The following is a 19,863-nucleotide window of genomic DNA, read 5'->3' on the forward strand; positions in this document are numbered from 1 at the left end:
TTTGTAGGCAAACCTCCACATACTGCTACAATAGTTTCCTGTTGAACGTCTACGAGCAGTAAAATCTAACTACAAAGTTCACAGTTCTTGAAGAATAATCAGGTACATATGGAGCAGACACTGTCACTGTTTTTACACATTGCCTAATTGTTTAACACTTATTCCACAGTTAATTTTCACCATTGTTGTTGTTCTAACCAGCACAGGTTACTCGTCAGAAACTCAGCTGTGGACTGACTGTCTCATGACCAAAAATTGGGCGCTTATATGTCATCACAATAATTGGTACTGAAACTACACATTTTTCGAAGTTAAATTTGCAGAAATTACAATTAAAACTTAACTCACTCACTTAACTGAATATATTGAAAAATTGCGTCTTTTTTAACAGTTTCTTCTACTATGAGGTTTGGGCTGAGTTATTTGTATAAATCATGAAATTAACAAATATAGTAATGCAAACAATACTTCTGACAAAACTGTTAATTACTTTGGAATTAATGAAGGGCTGGTTTTGCTAACATGTTTTTGAATAAAGCTAAATAGATACTTCAAGATTACCAGCATTTCGCCTTCCAAATGTTTACAGTTATTACAGAATTTATATTTGTTTATATGTCAACAATAGAATTTAAGTTACAAAACAATCACTGATTTCACCCTATAACAAACGATACTAACTAGGAATAGTCAAAATAAATTAGAAAATCAATTACATACATAAAACTAAGCACAAAATTAGATCTGGTGCTATTTACTTTAAAATTGAGGGCCAGTCTTTCTCTTTTATGGAAATGCATATTATATTCACTTCTGTTAATGATAATTAGTTAAAAGTAACAAAATGAATTTAAGGAGACAAATGGCAAAACAAGAGGGGAATTAAAATTATCCCAGCTTGCTTCGTCACAGGTGGTAGTGGCAGCAGAATCGATACTTCCTTGAACCATCTGTAGTCTCTTTTGGTATGATTACAGTTCTCGCCCCCCATGGTCTACTACTCTCCTGTGTTATGCCATTGGCCAACTGCTGATTCATAAATTCTTTTAAAATCAACTGCAGGGTCTGCAGTATTCTGTATGGCTTTGTGTATGCCAGCACCTCATTCCCCATAGGATTCCTGTGTTGCACAACAGGCAATGCAGGCAATGGCTCATGTGGAAAGAACAGCTTTTGAAACTCAGACTCTTCCATATGCGCTCTCTTTGTTTCCTGCAAATGCTTAATCTTCTTATGCAATGCAGTCTTAGTAACTTCCTGTGCCTTTTCACAGCTTACGTCTTTGCTGCAGCAATATTCCTTTTCCAGAATTTCTGACATTACCGCTAACATTCACTTCAGTGGCTTGAACTCCTTGGTGCTAAAATTATCCACATTGATGGGTATTACCTTGCCTCCATCCTTTTCTTGTAAGTGTACAGCACTTCAGGTTGCTAGACAATACACTGCATCCAATACATCACTACGTTTCAGCAGCTCCACTAAATGCAACATACCAATTGGTAAGTCAGGCTCCACACAAGGCCACAGGGACTTTCTGGTGCCACTCAACACACAATCCTGTGGGTCATGATGTTGATGGAGAAAGTCTAACCCAGGGCTTCACAGACAGTTTTTTCTGTGAGCAGATGGTGAGCTCAGGCCTGTGAGCAGCAAGTACTGTTCCCCCACCATCATCACAAGGAACAGGTTGATGAGTTTTGTGGAGACTTGTGTAAATGAGGAAATCAGATGTGAGGGAAGTGCTTTGAGGAATCTACACTGTCTTAATTTCTCTTGTCACATTGCAAATCACATTTCAACCTGCAGATCAGTACAAATTGGGTACTGGAAGTTTTTTTCATTTTCCCATTCAGTTACATTAAGAATCCTGGTTTGTTTTCCAACACACCTGGTGCTCCCTCTGTAGACATATATAGATTAGTAAATCCCATGACAGACTATATTTTCTACACCTTTTTCAATGCCCCTAAGAATGTCACATCCATTTGTGTGCCTGTGATATCTATGCTTTCATAAAGTGCTGAAGAATGTGTAACAAACACTTTACAAATTTCTGGAAGCTGGCTCTGAATGTCTGCCATAATTTGTGTGGGACATAAGAGTTTGATAACGACACCACACAAAACTCTTCTACCTGAACTGGACATAAATTTTGAGGCCAAGTATTCTTTCACCATTTGTTAAAGAGTGTAAGTTCACCATTTGTGAAAAAGTGCAAGGACTTTGCTAAAAGTAGTATAGTTTCGTACCTCATCTGAATGACAAAGTCACCTTAGTTTTCTTTCTCTTCTTCCTCCACCTCTTCAGAGAGTTTCTTTTTAAGCTTTTTTAAAACTATTTGTCCACACTACGGCCCTTCACATTTTCCATTTGCAAATTATTTTACATGGTAAGACATTTAGTACCTTTGTAAAATGAAATTAGCGAATAGATTCAGTGTCTTATAATAGAGTAAAGATTTTGTATACCCATATTTTTGTATAGAGAAATAATATTCCTCATTCTGTGAATTGAAAAGCGAAAACATTGTCAGTGTTTCACAGTGCTAACTCATCATTACTGCTCTTAAATGACACCGCTGTCAAAACTGATCCTCCCATGTTGTCATGAGCACATGGTGCGTCCGCATTTCTTTCCGCACGAAGATAATGCAATTTGTCTGCTTGCGAGGAAGAGTGTGTGCAGGCATGAGTAGTCGTGCTCAAAATCAGTGAGGTGTTAAGCCTTGTCTAACCCTAAAATCATGCTGTAGCCTTCACATACATGAGACACCACTTATATACCCTGCTTAATTTAGGCTGACTCCCATAGCTTCTCTACATCTACATCTACATGATTACTCTGCTATTCACAATAAAGTGCCTGGAAGAGGGTTCAATGAACCACCATCAAGCTGTCTCTCTACCATTCCACTCTCGAACGGCGAGAGTGAGCCCTGATTTCTCTTATTTTATTGTGATGATCATTTCTCGCTATGATGGTGGGTGCCAACAGAATGTTTTCGCAATCAGAGGAGAAAACTGGTGAATGAAATTTCATGAGAAGATCCCATCGCAATGAAAAATGCCTTTGTTTTAATGATTGCCACTCCAATTCATGTATCATGTCTGTGGCACTATCTCCCCTACTTTACAATAATACAAAATGAGCTGCCCTTCTTTGTATTTTTTCGATGTCATCCATCAGTCCCATCTGATGCGGATCCAACACCGCACAGCAATACTCCAGAATAGGACAGACAAGCATGGTGAAGCAGTCTCTTTAGTAGACCTGTTGCACCTTCTAAGTGTTCTGCCAATGAATCGCAGTCTTTGGTTGGCTCTACCCACGACATTATCCATGTGATTGTTCCAATTTAGGGCATTTGTAATTGTAATCCCTAAGTATTTAGTGGAATTTACAACCTTCAGATGTGTGTGACTTATCGCATAATCGAAATTTAGCAGATTCCTTTACTACTCATGTGAATAACTTCACAATTTTCTTTATTCAGGGTCAATTGCCACTTTTTGCACCATACAGATATCTTTCTAAATTATTTTGCAATTCGTTTTGGTCATCTGATGACTTTACAAGACAGTAAATGACAGCATCATCTGCAAACAATCTGAGACGGCTACTGAGATTGTCTCCTATGTTGTTAATATAGATCAGGAACAATAGAGGGTCTTTAACCCTTCCTCGGCGAATTCTGGGTATTATTTCTGTTTTACTTGATGACTTTCTGTCTATTACTACAAACTGTGACTTTTCTGACAAGAAATCATGAATCCAGTCACACAACTGAGGCAATAATCCATAGGCGCACGGTTTGGTTAGAAGACGCTTGTGTGGAACGGTGTTGAAAGCCTTCTGGAAATCTAAAAATATGGAATCAATATGACATCCTCTGTCGATAGCACTCATTACTTCACGAGTATAAAGAGAGAGTTGTGTTTCGCAAGAATGATATTTTCTGAATCCGTGCTGACTATGTGTCAATAAATTGTTTTCTTTGAGGTACTTCATAATGTTAGTATACAGTATATGTTCCAAAACCGTACTGCAAATCGACATCAGTGATATGGGCCTGTAATTCAATGTATTACCCTTACTTCTCTTTTTGGGTATTTGTGTGACTTGAGCAATTTTCCAGTCTTTAGGTACAGATCTTTCTGTGAGCGAACAGAACAATCCTTAGCTGACAATACTACCATGCTTATTTCTTATGCCTAATTTCAGCCACTTCGAGTCCCTGCATTGTCTTGCATATGGCCAAAATGATGACATGTAAAACAGACAACTGCCACAGACTTGGCACAAGGGGCAAAATGCCCAAGTAAACTACACTATGCTCATCACATGGACTCTGATTACTGATCCTTACTATCCATCTATCTATATCCGAATCCCGCTCCAGCTACTGCCGGGTCTGGGTGCTGATGAGTCCTCTCCATTTGGCTCGGTCCTCCCACCACTTTTCTTCCTCCACTTGCTGCCAGGTCACACCTCTCCTTTCAACAGACATTCTCACTCCCATTTTGCACCGTGTTCTTGGGCGCCCTCTAGGTCTTTTCCCATCCATCTTTAGTTCTTCCATAATTTTGGGGAGTCTCTGCCCATGCATCCTCTTAACATGCCCATACCATCTTAATCTCTTCCTTTCAATTTCTTCTCTCATACTTTTTTGTTTGAGGTCCTTTCTAATCTCTACATTCCTTACTCTGTCCATTCTTGTTTTTCCCTTAACTGCTCTGAGAAATTTCATTTCCCCTGCTTGCAGTCTGCTCCAGTCCCTTTCTGTCATTGTCCATGTTTCTCCACCATAGGTGACAATAGGGATGTAATAATTCTTATACATAAGGAGTTTTGCTCTTTCTGAAACTTCATTATTCCAAATCAGATGTTTTATTGTTTGATAGAAATTGCCTCCCTTCTGTAACCTCCTATTAATTTCGTTAGTTATTCTTCCATCCCTAGATATTTCACTCCCTAAATAAGTGAAACTTTCTACCACTTTGAGGGGTTCTCCATTCAAGGTAATATTTCCGTTGATTCCTTTCTCCCTTCCAAATACCATTACTTCACTCTTATCTTTGTTTATTTTTAATCCATACCTTGTCATTATTTCCTTCCACGCATCAAGCTGTAACTGTACATCTACCTCTTTATCACCCCATATTACCATATCATCTGCAAAAATCATCTTTTCGTCTTTTTCTTTTACTATATCTTTAACTGCCCTATTCATTCCCTCCATCACAACATTAAAAAGCGCAGGAGATAGAATACTTCCTTGCTTAAGTCCTTGTCTTGTTTCGAAGTATTCAGAGTTCCCCAGTGGTATTCTAATTCTACAATTGTCGCCTCTGTACATTGTCTTTATAACATTAATGTATCCATCTTCTATATCTATCTTCTTCAGTTCGTCCCAGAGTCTTTCCCTGTCAACTGAGTCATATGCCTTTTCTATGTCTATAAAAACCATTATCACCCTTTTGTTATACTCCCAACTTTTTTCCATCAGTTGACGGATAGAAAATATCAGGTAGATCGTGCTCCTCCCTTCCCTAAACCCTTGCCGTTCTTCACTCAGCTCCTTTTCTATCTTTCCACTTATTCTATTTAGTAAAATTCTTTCAAAAATCTTGGCTGTATGACTCATGAGGGTTATTCCTCTGTAGTTTTTACAAAGTCTTTTATTGCCTTTCTTGAAGATGGGAACAATGTCTCCTGTTGTCCAGTCGTCAGGTATTTTACTATTTCTCCACTCGCTTGATAGTACTCTATACAGCCACTGCATTCCCACTGGACCTGCTGCTCTTATCATGTCCACTGATACTTCATCAGGTCCTGGGGCTTTCCCCCCATTCATCTTCTTCACAGCTTTTTCCATTTCTTCCCGTGTAATTTGTCCTAATTCTGCTTCCCAACTTCTCTCAATTTCTTCATTATTTGTTGTTTCCTCGTGTACCTGCTCCTCAGCGTTTAACAGCTTCTTAAAATGTTCTTTGCAGAGATCTTTTATATTCCCTGGATCTTCAATAATGGTACCGTCCTCTGTTTCCATCTTTACTGGTACTTCAGAAGCCTTCCTTTTATTTTTCATCATTTTATAGAACATTTTCTTATTGCTCTTCACATCTTCTTCAAGTTTTTTTGTAAACTCTTCCCATGCCTTTTTCTTTGCTGTTTCCACTATTTCTTTGCACTTCTTCTTTTCCTCTATATATCTTTTATGGTCTTCGTCATTTTTAGTTTTCCACCATTTTCTCCATGCTCCATTTTTTCTTCTAACTGCTTGGATTGTGGTATCATCCCACCAACTTGTCTGTCTTATTTTTTCCTTTCCAGATGTTCTGCCACATACTTTTTGTGCTGCTTCGACTAAAGTGTCTTTGAATAAACTCCATTCTTTTTCTACATCGCAGAAAACTTCTTTTGGAAATTTTTGTGTTATTAATTCTCTATACTTCTCAGCACATTCACTCTCATTCAATTTCCAATCCCGTATCCTCATCACTTTCTTCTGTTTTCTATTTTTCACACACTGATTCATTTTCCATTGTCCCACCAGTAATCTATGGTCTCCATCTGCACTCACACTTGGAATTACCTTCACATTTGTTACTTTCTCTCCCCATTCCCTATCTACTAGAATATAATCAATTACATTCTTCGTTCTTCCATCCCAACTGTATCTGGTGATAACATGACTTTCTCTCTTCATAAACCAGCTGTTTGCTATTTTCATTCCATTCATCTGGCACAAATCCAGGAGTCTTTCCCCTTCTTCATTTCTGCCTCCATATCCAAAACATCCCAATACTTGCTCAAATCCCTTTCTGTCTTTGCCTACCTGTGCATTAAAATCTCCCATCACTATATTAGCACTCTCTATATGGTTTTCTAACACATTTTCAAAGTCCATCTTCTCTTCTTCGCTACATCCCACTTGAGGTGCATAAATCTGGATTACTTTTAGTGTTTCTTTTTGGAATCTCAGGTTTAAGATTATGATCCTGTCTGATATATATCTCACATTTTCAATACAGCTTTGTACATTCTTATTCACCATCACTGCCACACCATTTCTTCCATACCTGTTATTCCCACTCCAGTACAGTTTTCCTCCTCCTCTCAAATTCTTCTCACCTTTTCCCTTCCACTTTGTTTCACTTAATCCCAATATATCCAACTTCCTCTCTGTTAGTACATCTGTCATTTCCTCCATTTTTCCATTGAGGGTTAAGATTATGATCCTGTCTGATCCTTACTATCACTCCTAAATTGGCGGATGTCCACCAGTTCTTCTGGCCTCACAAAAGTAACTTTGCAGTTACAATGACCCTTCATTTTTGATGCCATGTCTGTCACAAAACACAAACAACAGTTTCACTCACCCCACAATGAAGGCACTGTAGGTTGCAGGAGTATGCTCCAATGTCCACTGGCGGTGTGACATCAATGCTTCTGACAGCACTCTGATGGGGGTGGCATGACCTGTGGCACCACTTGGCACAAACTACGTTGTGGCCTGTGAGGGCAGTGGGCTGGTGGGACCCAGTGGTACACTGGTGATTGAGAAAAACACTTTATTACTTTCAGTTACACATTTCTCCAGTGGGAATGTGAGGCAGACATGCCTTACTGTAGCATGGCAGACTGACGATGGTCAGTTGGACGGCTTGCCTCCACTGAGTGGGATGGTACACGTGTCAGCGCCTTGCAGTGCTGACATCAGGACAGGCAGCAAGCCGGCAGCCCTTCAGTAGTCCATGGTTGTGATGTCAACAGCATGCTTCCTCTTCTTGCTGTGTCTGCCTTCTGCTCAGATGCATCTTGTGTCTGCTGTGGTGAAGGAAAGATTGCTTTGCACAGGACATAACCCCCCGCCTGCTGGCAGGAGGCTGTCATTGGCAGGCACAGACAGTAAATCTGGTGCACTGTGGCACCAAGTGCTGCAGGCTGGACTTAGTTTGGAGGTGACTGACACAACCTGGTCTCGAACAAATGGCTGCAGCTGGTGGTACCCAGCCATCCCATTGTCTGGTGTAGCCCTCGTGTTGTGGTAGTACTGCTGGGCTCCAAATTCCACAGTCACAAAATTCACAGTTATTTATACTGCTCCATAGCATGAGAGGTGATTAAAAATCATTACAGCTGTAGTGCCTGATTAAGAAATATGTATGTATTTAATAATGAAATTATGTGGCATGATAATGATTTTAGTTTATTTGTTTAATTTATAGTAGTAAAACCTCATTTACAGTGACCTTCACATTTGTGGTTGCATAATTAATTAGTCTGAGAAATATGTGCGGTCTCCTGTCAAAGCTGCACACAGCTCTGCTCTCCCTACCCTGCACTGTGATAATGGAAGGGAGGGGGTACAGTGCTCACTACTTGCACACTTAAGCTAGCCTTCTACTGGTGGAGCATGTTGACTGTGGAGTGCTGACGTAGAATATGCAACAGGTATACTAAAGAGACTGCCTAGACTACACTTGTCCATCCTTCTCTGGAGTACTGCCGTACTGTAGGATTGGCGAAAGATATTGAGAAAGTTCAGAGAAGGGCAGTTCATTTCTTATCATGAAATAGCAGAAAGAATGTAATGGATGTGATACATGAGTTGGGGTGACAATCGTTAAAACAAAGATGGTTTTTGTTTGGTTGAGATGTTTTCATGACATTGAAATCAACAACTTTCTCCACCGAATGCAAAAATATCGTGCTAGCACCCACCTACATAGGGCAAAATGATCATCATAATAAAATAAGATAAAAAGGAACCTGCATGGAAAGATTTAGGTGCTGATTTCTCTTGTGCACTGTTTGTGGGTGAAACAGTAGAGTAATAATCTGAAAATGATTCGATGAACCTTCTCCCAGGCACTTAATTGTGAGTTGCAGAGTTGTCCTGTAGATGAGAAATTAGTAGTGAATACTGCCACCAGGTGCAGTAATCTCAGAAAGATGGTAGGTTCTTTGCTGGAACAGTGATTATGTGCAAATCTGTGGAAACAGGCAGTGATACTTGACAGATTATTGTTTGAAGCAGTATGTTGCTTTATTTTAGTGTAAGCCTGCATTCACTTAGTAGTCCACTGAAAAGTGATTCCTTTCTTCTATAACCTGTGTGACATGGGAATGATTGATGCCACATGTAAATTGAAATTTGCAAAATACTTGATTGTGAATAAGGATTGCAGCACTTTGAGATTCCTTCATCTGGAAAATTTGTCAATGATAGCTAGAGTAAGACATGTTAATCTAATGCCATCCTTGTTTAGGATGTTCCTACAAAGACGTAACCACAGTTCTTCATCCTGTAATCGTTATACAGCGTGCAAAAATTGACAAAGTGTTCTTGGTGAGTAGAAGCTGTGGTATTGTCTTCTAAATAATTAACATAGGATGAAACTGACAGCATTATCTGCCCCAAATAACGTTAGAGTATCGTAAGGGCCCTTACAAAGCCAAAAGTCATTCTCTTATATGATAGAGTCTGAATTAAGTGTTAAATTAAATTTTTACTAAGCTTTGTTAGGCTTTTTTTTTTTTTTTTTTTTTTTTTTTTTTTTTTTTTTTTTTTTTTTTTTTTTTTTAGTGGCGTTGTGCATGCTACTCTAGTTCTTGGAGAGCAAGGGGTTTCAATCTGGAAGTGGGGTTGCAGAGCAGGATGATCTTACAGATGGAGGAGAGTTAGAGCAAGGGGGCTTGGTCCTATGTTATATAGTTTTGCAGAACTATGTCAGTAAGGGCTATGTGGAAGGACGGGTTGCACCTGGATATGAGTAATTTTTCTGGCCATTTTGGAGAATTCCCTGAGGTAGGTGACAATGTAGGAACCGTATGTGGAATTGGGATATGCCTACAGTTTGGGAAACTTAACCATATTGGTACATGTGGAAAGATCAAGGATCCATGGCATAGTTTAAAACATAGGTAAAACATGTGAAAAAATCTTAACAACTTAAGAACTTTTGAATGATGAAACCAAATTAAGTATAGTAAAAAAGCAAGCTGGACAAAATAATATTAGATGACTGCAGTTCACTTTGATCCCTAACCAAATTCCCTTCAGCTGAGAGTAAATATGAAAAAAGTTACTTGGAATGTATATACGTTTTTCAATAACACACACACAACTACTATTAATATTCAATACTGTTGAGAGTACAGCCTGTTTTTTTAACTCGGGAGGTTTCATGGAAATGGAATATTTCAAACTGATTCCATATACTCAAATAATTGTGGGATCAAGTACATTTAATGTTGAAATATACTGAACGTATTATGCCATTTTCTATGCCACTGATTATTCAATAACCACTTTATGTTTCAAAAATTAATACCAGAAGAACAAGTTCCATCTAGCAGTTCACAGTGCGAGAGTATGTTGTGGAACCTCAGTATGCTTAGCCAGGATTTTGCCACAAATGCCTGTAATTCTTTCAACTATCGTCTTGATTTCAGTGGTGGTTGGACCACATATCAAGTACACTTGGCCAATGAGATTAAATGAAATTATGTGCTTGTCATATAATTGGTGAATTACTTCCGCCAGTTTTGGGGCACTATGAAAACTATTGTTTTGATTTTAAGCTGTGCATAGTTTTCGAACTTTCATTCAAAGAATTCACAGCAACATATCAGGCATATGTTAGTTTTCATGGACTCATTATTTATTTATTCATCTGTAGAACAGTTTACAGTGTATGGATGTCGTCATATATTTGTACAGTATTTGTTATTAAAATAAACACGTCTCTTACTGTGTTGATAGCTCCAATACTTAGTCCTACTTTTCTAATCATGTCATAAATTGTTGCATAGAACAATGTTCATGAACATTAAGTTACTATCTATAGTTATTTTAAATGTTCATTTACAATATAATAGTTATTATTTAGTAATTACTTTTTTTAGCCTTTAGCTAGAGGTGTGGGAATAATTTATGTCTTTTATTTCTTGTGGCAGTCTGTTGTATAATTTTTACAATTTTATTCCATGGTATAGTACACTATTTTGAGTTTTTGACCTGTTTCTTCTGTTTAATTACACAGTCTCTGGATTTGGTTCCATGGTCATGTATTGTGCTGTTTCTGGTGTACAGATTAAGATTTTTTCCATATATATGTTGTGTGTGATAGATGTATTCACACAGGTCTGTGATAATTTCTAACATTTTTTAATAATCCTTTACGGTGTGCCCTGTTACTACTATTCATGCAGGTCTTTTCTGTTTCTTGAAAATATTCTGTATGTTCCCAGCACATTCCTCAGAACATTATCCTGTAACTGATGGTTGAATGTATCTCTCCAAAGTAGGCTATTTTAAGGCATGAAATATTTTGCACCGGTGCAAGAGTACCCAGGGCATAATGTGCTGAGGATAACCTCTTTGCCGAAATTCTCGAGTGTTCTGTCCATTTCGATGGGCAGTTGACATTCATTCCCAAGACTTTGGTTTCAGCTACACAATCTAGTACATCATTGTTGACTGTCAGTGTAGTATCATTGGGATTTTTATTTAGTCAGGAGTTTATGCAGTTTGTCTTTTCCACATTTAAAGTTACTCTGTTCTTTAATGACCAGTTGTGGGTGTCTCTGAGAGTTTAATTGAATTTTTTCTGCTAACTGTGTTGAATTTTTGTATGTAATCACTTCAGTGCTGTCACTGCAGTTATAAAAATCCTACTGAGGAGGGGGAGGGGGGGGGGGGGGGGAATCATACTATTCTTTGGTATCATACTGAACGTCATAGTGTATTTGCAGTTTAAGGGATACTTGTAAGGGTCATAGTCACTGTACTGTGATTGTCAATGAAAATTCTGTATATTCATGCATCTATGAAACTAGAAATAATCTAAATATGACAACCACTTACTTTAATGCAATTAGTGTTCTTTTTAACCTTAACTGAAAGCTGGTTGTGCCACTCTTTATACTACATACCTTCTTTATGGTGAAATTCCTGCGCAATCTATATTTGTTTGAATGGAAGTTCTGCTTATGAAGTATTCTTTGCATACATCATTACCCATGTTACATACTCTCTCATATTTACACAGCAAATTTTAGCCAATTTTTATGCTTCAGTTAGTGTGTATGCACTGCCACTTTTCTAGGGTGAATCAAATTTGAGTGTGTTTCTGTGAACTTTGTGTTGCTTTAACTTTCATAAGCTCATTTGTTTATTAGAAAGATTAAGTAAATTAACTAACAATGTAGAAAAAGACAGATGACCACTTACCAAAAGAAGTATTCTTTGCATACGTCGTTACCCATCTGCATTGTTGATGCAATTTGACAACTGAACATAGATTTTCTGGTTGATTGTGACTTTCACAACACTGACATTTTCCACAGTCAGGCTTTATCCTGTTAAAGGCAGAACCCATATCTTCAAAACTCTGAACAATTGGTATAATAATAAATTAGTGAAACCAGCTCATGATACACTGGCTGGTAAGAATGTTGCAATTCTGTTTTATTGGTGATCACACAATCACAACACTTTTCAAGTGCTTTCATAGCAAATACTCATTCCAACTGTATGGCAATGAGTACTAAATTATGTTACTTTTGTTCCAAAGTACTATTCCAGCTTCAGTTTTGTAACATCCAGTTCAAAAATTTCCCATTTCTCATGCTATCCATATAGCAACAGCATCGTTTTAGTTAATATTTGTTATTTATTTACTGTTGTGTACCATTAGTTGTACATTGGAATGAATCCCTGCTGTAATCAAGTAGTTTCATAATTAATGTCGCAACCAAATCCTCTGATGTATAAAATATTAGACAGTGCTTTCTTCCTCTAGTGTTACACTAACAAATCCTCTTAAACACAAAAAAATTAATCATTGATGGATTGTTAAACTCTGAGGTAAATAAAGGAATTCTCCAGAACTCTTCTACAATACCATCACTGTAACATCCCATGTTCGTGACAGAGCAGGTTGGCACAGTGGATCAGACAATGGACTCGCATTTGAGATGACAGTGGTTCAAATCCTCATCTGGAAATATGCATTTAATTTACCCGTGCTTTGCCTAAGTCAACTATGGTAAATGCTTTCTTTCAAAAAGATATTGTCGATTTCCTCAGCCATCCTTCCCAGTGTGTACCTGTGTTCTGTCTATAATGATATTATCAGTGGCACATAAACTCTAATCTTCCTTGGTTCCTTCCTTCCTTTCTTCCCTCCCTTTGAATTGAAGTAACATGGCAGTTGTAAAGAGTTCTGTAAGAACTAAATTTATTTTATGCATAGTGTTGTTCTGTAAGATATAAGCAACATTCCTCAAATTATATGTATTCTGAGAATGGTGGTTTACAGTGAGCACACGAGGCAACTTGACCAATGCCGGCTGGATATTAGTTGATTACAGCCAGGATCTGACATTTAGTTGTTTTTGTGGTGCCAGTATCAAGCATTCTTCACAGTAGTTCAATCAAAGAAGTAGTGATATCAATCAGCAATACTTTAAGTAATTTCTATATATTTTTTATTTTTTTCTAAAGCTTCCATATGCAGTGCTAATGTTTTATTCATATTCTTGCCATGTGTTTCTTTTGTTAAATCTAGATTACCTTATCACTCGTCATCTGTATGAAGATTCACGTCAACATTCTCCGGGTGCTTTGACTGACCTACGCTCAGCTCTTGTGAATAATACAATATTTGCATCACTTGCTGTTCGTTATGGCTTTCACAAATACTTCCGTCACTTATCACCAGGATTAAATGAGGTTGTTGATAGATTTGTTCGTATTCAAGAGGAAAATGGACATACAATTAGTGAAGAGGTAGTGACAATTGTGCTTTGATAATTCTATGTTAAATTGTTGGATACTCTGGTGAGCTATTTATATGCCTATTTTTTTTTTAATTCAGTACTATTTAATTGAAGAAGAAGAATGTGAAGAAGCTGAAGATGTTGAAGTCCCAAAAGCACTGGGAGATGTTTTTGAGTCAGTTGCTGGAGCGATCTTTCTGGATAGCAACATGTCTCTCGATGCTGTTTGGAGAGTGTACTATCGGATGATGAAATCAGAAATAGGTATTTGACACAGCTATAACTTTATGTCTTATTTAGCATATCAGGTACTAGATTCATGGGAATGACAAAGATTCATAGTGCTTTGAAATTGTATCTGATTTGGTACACATGCTTGGTAATTAGCGTAAAAAGATGATTCACTGATTTGTGTTTGTGTGTGTGTGTGTGTGTGTGTGTGTGTGTGTGTGTGTGTGTGTGTGTTGGGCGGGGGGGATGTGTATGTGTGTGAATTTGTGCAATTTGTGACACTCTTTGTCTTTGTGACAGCCTTCACTCGAAATAATAGCCCATTATTATGAAATCGCATATAACTTTTAACTTTTGTAGTCTCTAATGAAGTCTACTTGATGTGGACTGGTATAATAAAGAATTAAGATATTCTCTGTACAATTCAGATGGCAAGGAATAGGTGGAAAACACTAGAAGAAGGGACAAGGTTCTAAGACATATATTACAACTTAAAGGAATAACTTTTATGATACTGGTAGCAGCCATTGTTGTTGTTGTTGTGGTCTTCAGTCCTGAGACTGGTTTGATGCAGCTCTCCATGCTACTCTATCCTGTGCAAGGTTCTTCATCTCCCAGTACCTACTGCAACCTACATCCTTCTGAATCTGCTTAGTGTATTCATCTCTTGGCCTCCCTCTACGATTTTTACCCTCCACGCTGCCCTCCAATACTAAATTGGTGATCCCTTGATGCCTCAGAACATGTCCTACCAACCAATCCCTTCTTCTGGTCTATGGTCAGCCATAGAGGGCAAAAATTGTAGGGGAAGACAGAGATTGTAATATGTACAACAAAAAATTGGAGATGTTTGATGTAAGTGTTTTTCTGAGATAAAGGATAGGAAATCATGAGGACTGTGCCAGACCGATCAATAAAAGTATGCAATGCAAAATATTCAGCCTCTGAACATGTTACTTTGTTACTCATACACTCTTGTTTCATAATTACTTCTACAGAAACCATATAGTGGGAACTACAAGACTGTTGTGCTGAGGGAAACATAGTGAAACTCCAAAATGTTCTCCATGGTGAGCTGGCAATAACTGTTTGCAATGTGATATGTGCCTGGCATTAAGACTTTTATGCAGAGCAACATGAGATGGAAGAAACAAAGTTAGTGGTTCTACTCTGACGTTCTGCACATGTGACAGAGTTAGTATAGAACAACTTTCTGGGCCTCAACCAATAATAAAAACAGAAAGATTAAATGCAGACAGTTAAGCCATTCTCCAAGGAAACAACAAACTGGAACATGTATTGAACTTTATGCAGTATGTACTACTGAAGAGAGTACAAGAACATATAGAAAGCACAACTGGTGTCTATCAAGTTGGATTTAGGATGGGAAGAGAATACTTGGAATAGACATTACCCTAAAAACAAATGATAGAGCATAGGGTCTTGAAGAATAAAACTACAGTAGTAAACGTTGTGGACATCATGAAAGTGTATGACTCCACTGACATAGAGACTCTTGGAAGGATCATAAAGAACAGTGGACTATACTGGTAGACGAAAACTGATAATGGAAATTCTCTCGGACACAAAGGCAAGATTAAGATTCAGATGAGCACTGTCAGAAGAGTCTGAGATAAAGACCAGTGTTAAACAAGGAGAAGGAGTGTCACCAATTTTGTTCAACATAGTGCTGGTTGAAGTGACCAGACATTGGAGAACAATAAACAATGAAAGGAAATAAATAAAAGATGCATGTGGGGGACAAAAAGGGCAATAGGGCTCAAGTGCACTGCTTTGCCTTTGCATACGATACAGCAGTAGTGAAACAGAAGAAGGTGCAAAGAAACAGCTTGACAATCTAAGCAATGTAGCCAGTGGAATGGAAGCAAGGATTTACTACAGCAAGACAAAGACACTGAATACCACTGGGGATTGAAAAAACTCCAGAAGGCATTGTGCAAAATGTGGACAAAGTGAAATACCTTAGAGCATACAAAATGGGGAGAAACAGGAGCAATGAGCAAATGATAGAGTGGATGAAAAAGATGAGGTCACCTTTCTGCATGACCAGAGATGTATATGCAATAAAAAGAATATATCTACAGATGTGAATATGAGAGACTACAAAGCCATGGTGAGGAATGCAGGACTGTATGCAGCTGGGATGGTAAAACTAGGAAGTTAAGGTGCAGGACAACTAGAGAAAGTATTGGGCCCTGAAAGAGGTGATGAGACATGGATATAAAAACCTAGGGAAGAAATGTACTGGAATATGTGCAAATCATCAAGAGAAATCAGACTGAAGGGGACAGGGTTTGTGGGACATCTGATCAGTATGAGTATGGATAGAATAACAAAAAGAGTGTGCGAAACAATGGAGAGAACAAGAGGAAAGACAGGTATCAAGTGGTTTATTGAACTTAGGAAGGATTGGCCAGAATTGGGGCTCAAGGTAGAAGGGGAGCCAAATTGGAGAAGCAAGTACACTCCAACCAACATGTCGTAGATCAAAGACAGGGAAGTATACAGTAAAAGGATAGAATGACACCACTGGAGCAGACAAAAGAAAAATAAATGATCCTTCACAGATAATAAAGATATGTGAAGGGAGGCTCTAGTATCATTGAAGAGTACATCTGTGTTGAATATACAATGATGACTGAAGAGACATGGAAACTTACAGGTTTTGGATTTTAGAGTGCAGAATTTTTGCTCATATGTGCTGCAACCGTTACCTTGTCCATTATGCAGCAACTGCAGGGGACTCCCCAACACCCCTATATATGCACAGCTCACTACTTTTAAAATGTAAATCCCTCTTAGAGACAACACAATTGACCTCCTCCTTGCAGAAACCTTTCATCCTAGTTACAGGACCTACTATCATTTTCAAGTCATCAAAAATATAAAAGTGAGTTTGGCTTTGAAACTGATGAACTTTTCCTTAACCGAATCCCCAATAGTTTCAAAATGTCTAGACAATAATTTTCATGCAGATGAATAATCTCATACAGTCTCATTCAGTAATATTTATCACTTATGCTTTCATCAGTTTCTGCACTTTGATTTCATAGTGTTGCATGTTGTTTGTGGGCTCATGCTTGAGAAATTTCCCAAAGAGTATACCCTTGCAGTTTAATATCTAATCTGATCATGAGTTTTCTTCAATCAGTTTGGTTCATTTTTGGATTATATTTGTTGTTATTCCCAAGAATAAATCATAGCAGCAGGTGTTGTCCTTGATGATGATTAATGACAAAAATTAGTACCATTCCATGTGATACCATTGCAAGTGATTGAGAGATACAGCTGGTGTAGGTTTTTGTTCCCAGACCAAATTTTCATCAGTAGTTCACATAGTCATCAACACTGGTGCATATTGAATTATGTCTTACATTGACAAATATGTGAAATTTCACTACTGTGTCCCATCAATGTTCCCAAGTTTGCAATAACCTAATTGGACATAATGACAAACTGGGCATTCTTTAGCTTTATATCATAGTTTTCATTGTCATTCATTAATTTGGGACTCATTTCTGCAAGTCCAGTTGTGTGGGTTTAAGTTTAATTCCATGTCATTGGATCCTATTTCATAACATTCTAAGCTACAGATGACATCAGAACTTAAGTAGCAATTTATGTATATAATTTACAGAGCAATTCAGCACTAATGTACCAAAATCACCAATCAGAGAACTTCTTGAACTGGAGCCAGAAACAGCAAAATTTGGGTGAGTTTCATCATAACTAATCATTATCTAGGATAGTAATTTACTGAGGAGGAAAAATTAATGAAACTAATTTTTTATTTAAGGAAACCAGAGAAACTGGCCGATGGTCGTCGTGTGCGTGTCTCAGTGGAAGTTTTTGGAAAAGGAATTTTTAAAGGAATTGGTCGTAATTACCGAATTGCCAAATGTACTGCAGCAAAATGTGCCTTGAAGCAACTTAAAAAGAAAGGATTACTTTCTAAAAAGTTATGAAGTATGTTAGAGCATCATTCTATTAATTTGTTTTCTCAGCCAAGAGACTTCCAGCAAATTAATCAAGGAGTCTCTGTAGTGTTACAGTTTACTTACTGTTCAGCAGTATACCGTTTGTAAGTTTTCTTTAGTTATATTATTTTTATTATTATTATTATTATTATTATTATTATTATTATTTTCCAATGAAAACCTGGAGTTTACAATTTTGCGTTCTGCATTTTCCTCCACTATCTGCTTTAGACATTCATAAATGGCATGTTTCCACTTGAGTTTTGTCACTATTCTCAGATTTATGTTGGAATTTCCTCCTTTTGATTGTCATTATTTTTATTGATAAAACTAAATTTGGGTGGTGTGGAAAGAACAGTGTTGTCCAAATAATTTGGAAATTACGGACATATGTAAAGAATTGTCATAGCCAGTAAACAAGGTAACAGTTGCAGGCACTACTCTAATCTGTGCTACAACCAGCATTTGAAGTAGTTTGAAAGGAATCATCATATAAATCTAACATTATGGACACAAGCAGTGGACAGACTTCATTGGGAGAATTTAGAAGGTACAGTATGTGTTGGTTCTCTTATTTATTGCCTGCATGATTGGGTTTAAAGTCACTTGTCCCAATCACCAGTTCCCAAGTGCTCACTTCCTAAATGATGTCACTTCTATTATACTTACTCATGTGAACCATTCATAAAAACACAAAAATCACTGATTAGTGCAACAGATCCATCACATGTACTGTTACTGAAGCCCTAATTTTGCATTTAACTTCCTACACAAGCAATTCCTACGGTAACAAAAGCTCCATCACTCCAGGTGAATTACAATTCCAAGAAGTAAACCACCACAAGCAAAGAATAATAATCTTTCTCCAAAACATTTATCAAGCTTTAAATGAAAAGTAATTGCAATGTATTTTAATAAATGGAAAAATAAGTCACTGCAGAGTCACTCCAGTCCACTAAGTTTTTAAAAGAAAGACAGTGAATTGCTGGAATTAATCCTTCACATTTATTCTGAGAACACTTATACAATTATTGTACCTTGTAATCTCTAATTGTTTGAAAGTGAAATTCAATTTCTGGCAGTGTCTGTTAGGCTGGCCTGGTGCATGTAAATGAGTATGTCAGTTGCGAATGGACACAGTGCAAAGACTCAATCTAATACATTCATATGTTGTTCTTAATTCTGCAGAAAATATCAGTAGATGGTTTGTGTAGCACCACGTGCTCCTCGATTGTTTTGTGCCTCCGAGTTGGTCAGCCAGCTACTGTATTCCCCAGTACATGGTGTTGCATGGCATCTTGTACCCTCTTTAATGTTGACATGAAACATATTTTTCACAAACATTAATGAAAGGATTTTTCCACATTTGTCACCTCTCTTCCATCAACTGGCAAACATTTTCAGTGCAACCATCTGGCATTATTACTTTACAACTGTAAATAAAAAATACACACGTACGGTCGATATAGTGTGCCTGTTATTATTGTATGAGTAAACCAGCTGTGAATGAAACTTCTGTAAAGACTATTATTTACTGTAGTTTTAAATGGATGTGTAGATATAATCATGATAGATAAAAATTCTTTGGTGACCTTAGTCAAGAAAATTATGAAATTTCTGTAGAAAAACTGGAAATGAAAGTCAAGGCACTTACTTTCATTCCAGTCTTAAATAACTGTCTATTTTTCTTTCATTTCTATTTAATATTGGACTCATTAGAAAACTAAAAAATATCCATTATTTACCCTCTCTTCAGTGTATCATTCACAAATTGAATAGAAAAGTAGCAAATCCTATGCAAAAAGCAGTCCTTTTCAACTTGTTGTAAAAAAGTGGTTTG

The 19,863-nt window shown here is 37.4% G+C and overlaps 1 protein-coding gene across 1 annotated transcript in view; it reads left to right on the forward strand.

Annotated features, from left to right (window-relative positions):
* LOC126470068 (endoribonuclease Dcr-1-like) overlaps positions 1-18,093 on the forward strand; it is a 287,625-nt gene extending 269,532 nt beyond the window's left edge. The window contains exons 24-27 of the mRNA XM_050097576.1: positions 13,584-13,804; positions 13,893-14,058; positions 17,684-17,759; positions 17,843-18,093. Coding sequence (XP_049953533.1) covers positions 13,584-13,804; positions 13,893-14,058; positions 17,684-17,759; positions 17,843-18,011 — 632 coding nt within the window. The 3' untranslated portion in view covers positions 18,012-18,093. The remainder of the gene's footprint in view (positions 1-13,583; positions 13,805-13,892; positions 14,059-17,683; positions 17,760-17,842) is intronic.
* Positions 18,094-19,863: the final 1,770 nt, after the last annotated feature.

The sequence above is a fragment of the Schistocerca serialis genome, chromosome 3 (assembly GCF_023864345.2).
Source record: "Schistocerca serialis cubense isolate TAMUIC-IGC-003099 chromosome 3, iqSchSeri2.2, whole genome shotgun sequence".
Taxonomy (NCBI): domain Eukaryota; kingdom Metazoa; phylum Arthropoda; class Insecta; order Orthoptera; family Acrididae; genus Schistocerca; species Schistocerca serialis.